The sequence below is a fragment of the Protobothrops mucrosquamatus genome, unplaced genomic scaffold (genome assembly GCF_001527695.2).
Source record: "Protobothrops mucrosquamatus isolate PMUCROS unplaced genomic scaffold, P.Mucros_1.0 scaffold26337, whole genome shotgun sequence".
Lineage (NCBI taxonomy): Eukaryota > Metazoa > Chordata > Lepidosauria > Squamata > Viperidae > Protobothrops > Protobothrops mucrosquamatus.
In genome coordinates, this window is record NW_015412084.1 from 1 (window position 1) to 1,881 (window position 1,881).

Sequence of the window (1,881 nt, forward strand, 5' to 3'; positions counted from 1 at the left end):
GTATGACAAGGGGTGACAAACAAAAAAGGTTAGACCAGGGGAAGGGGTAGATACAGTAGTGGGGATGTCCCCCACAATAAGTCAACGCTTCAGCAAGTACACCCGTCCGGGTATACATATTCAATCATGATAATTAATATGAAATAGCAATACTTAATATAATATTATTAATATATTACTAATTAATTATAATAACTTTAACACATTAATATATTACTTATTGGTTATAATTACTTATTGTTAAAATCACAAATAAAAAAAAGAAAAATTCATAGGAATAAACATGAAATTTAAATACAAAATATCAATTATCCCATTAAGTTTCATAACCTTTTCTCATTCTATCGTGCCACCTTTTTCTGCCCCCATGCTGCCATCTTTTGCCTTGGGAAATCCTGCCTTTTTTGTCTTCCAAGACTTTGTGTTCCAAAGTCAGAGTGGAGACGCGCTGGTAGCCACCGAGAATCGCAGCATGTTCTGTCCCCTGGATTAGCTCCTGGGCAGGACCAAAGCACCAGAAACACAGGCACAATGCTAATTGTTACTTTTCACATACCTGCAGGTGCTGGAGGAGGGGGCAGAAAGACACTCATGGACCCCCTCAGAAACCGGAGTGCCCCCTCTCCCACCTTCTTCCTCGTCGGCATCCGAGGACTGGAGGCAAGAAGCCCGTGGGCCTCCCTCCCTTTCTGCTTCCTCTACGCCATTGCCCTCCTGGGAAACAGCGCCATTCTGCTCGCGATTGTGAAGGACCGCAACTTACACAAACCCATGTACCTCTTCCTCTCCATGCTGGCGGTGAGCGAGCTGGGGGTGTCCCTCTCCACCCTCCCCACCGTGCTGGGCGTCTTCCTCTTCGGTGTGCAGGAGATCGGCCTTGACGCTTGCCTCAGCCAGATGTTCTTCATCCACTGCTTCTCCATCATGGACTCCGGGGTGCTCTGGGCCATGGCTCTGGACCGCTTCGTCGCCATCTACAACCCGCTGCGGTATGCCTCCATCCTGACCGGCCACCGCATCGCCCTGATAGGCTCGGGGATTGCTGTGAAAAGCATCCTTTTGCTGCTCCCACTGCCTCTTCTCATGAGGAGACTGCCCTTCTGCAGGGCCAACGTGCTGGCCCACCCCTACTGCCTGCACCCCAACCTGATCCGGCTCCCGTGTGCAGACACCACCCTCAACAGCCTTTATGGCCTGTTCGTCCTGCTCTGCACTTTTGGCCTGGATTCCCTCTTTATCATCTTGTCCTACACCATGATCCTCAAGACCGTCCTGAGCATCACCTCGAGAGATGGTCGCCTGAAGACCCTCAACACCTGCGTCTCCCACATCTCTGCAGTGGTGGTTTACTACACCCCGATGATCGGCCTCTCCATGGTGTACAGATTCGGCAGGCGTGCGTCCCCTCTGGTGCCCTCCCTCCTGGCCCACATCTACCTCCTGGTTCCCCCGCTACTGAACCCCATCATCTACAGCATCAAAACGAAAGAAATACTCAAGGCTTTGTGCAAACTCTTTTCACCAAAGACCACCTAGGAGGGAGGGAGGGAGGGAGACCAAGCATCGTTTGGCTCTTGAGGTGGAGCCTCTCTCTCCTTGAATGCCAGAAGGTGAGCTCGAAGAGATGCTGCGGACGTTCAGAAGGGACGATCCATTGTGTTGGCCTCCTGAACTCTGGGACTCAGAGGCAGAAGGGATGAGAGAGTTTTGTGGAATGTAAATAATGTGGACACTTCAATTCAATTAAGAACAGAGCTGGAAGGGACCTTGGAGGTCTTCTAGTCCAGCCCCCTACTCAAGCAGGAGGTCTTATACCATTTCAGACAAGCGGCTGTCCAGTCTCTCCTTAAAAACCTCCAGTGATGGAGTGCCCACAGCTTC

At 50.7% G+C, this 1,881-nt stretch overlaps 1 protein-coding gene across 1 annotated transcript; it reads left to right on the plus strand.

The window, feature by feature from the left end:
- Positions 1-591: 591 nt before the first annotated feature.
- On the plus strand, positions 592-1,536 carry LOC107302100 (olfactory receptor 51I2-like). The gene has a single exon (XM_015831223.1). The coding sequence runs from the start codon at positions 592-594 to the stop codon at positions 1,534-1,536; it is 945 nt and encodes a 314-aa protein (XP_015686709.1).
- The last annotated feature ends 345 nt before the right edge of the window (positions 1,537-1,881 follow it).

What these genes read in the sequence shown, in the direction of transcription:
- LOC107302100 (XM_015831223.1), top strand. Translation starts at nt 592, where the DNA reads ATGGACCCCCTCAGAAACCGGAGTGCCCCCTCTCCCACCTTCTTCCTC.